This window comes from Apis dorsata, unplaced genomic scaffold (genome assembly GCF_000469605.1).
Source record: "Apis dorsata unplaced genomic scaffold, Apis dorsata 1.3 scaffold_127, whole genome shotgun sequence".
NCBI lineage: Eukaryota > Metazoa > Arthropoda > Insecta > Hymenoptera > Apidae > Apis > Apis dorsata.
The window spans coordinates 40,133-40,424 of record NW_006263420.1 but is presented as its reverse complement, the minus strand read 5'-3'; the positions used below and the strand labels follow the sequence as shown (position 1 = coordinate 40,424).

Sequence of the window (292 nt, the reverse complement as noted above, 5' to 3'; positions counted from 1 at the left end):
ATTTGTATAATGTTTTGTTAAAATAAAAATTTAAAAATGAAAAATATTTAATCGATATTATATTTTATTAAATTTCATATAATGTTGTGCAGAAGCTCTTTTACAAAGCAGACCGCTACCTCACATTCCGGCATTACCAGATGGTGATCCTCCAAATGGATCCGGTATTCAGCCAATTTCACAACAAATGAATATTCAACAACATACTGGAGTTTCTTCTGCTGGGCTTTTAGAGGCTGCAAACAGGTTAAATTTTATTTTTTATAACATAAAATATGAAAAATATATAATA

At 28.1% G+C, this 292-nt stretch overlaps 1 protein-coding gene across 8 annotated transcripts in view; it reads left to right on the top strand.

Moving 5' to 3' along the window:
• The window catches only part of LOC102672608 (tyrosine-protein kinase Abl), an 8,934-nt gene that overhangs the window by 1,306 nt on the left and 7,336 nt on the right, over nt 1-292 (top strand). For all 8 annotated transcript variants that reach the window (XM_031509096.1, XM_031509095.1, XM_006612784.2 and 5 more), the window contains exon 2: nt 93-246. In XM_031509096.1, coding sequence (XP_031364956.1) covers nt 93-246 — 154 coding nt within the window. The remainder of the gene's footprint in view (nt 1-92; nt 247-292) is intronic.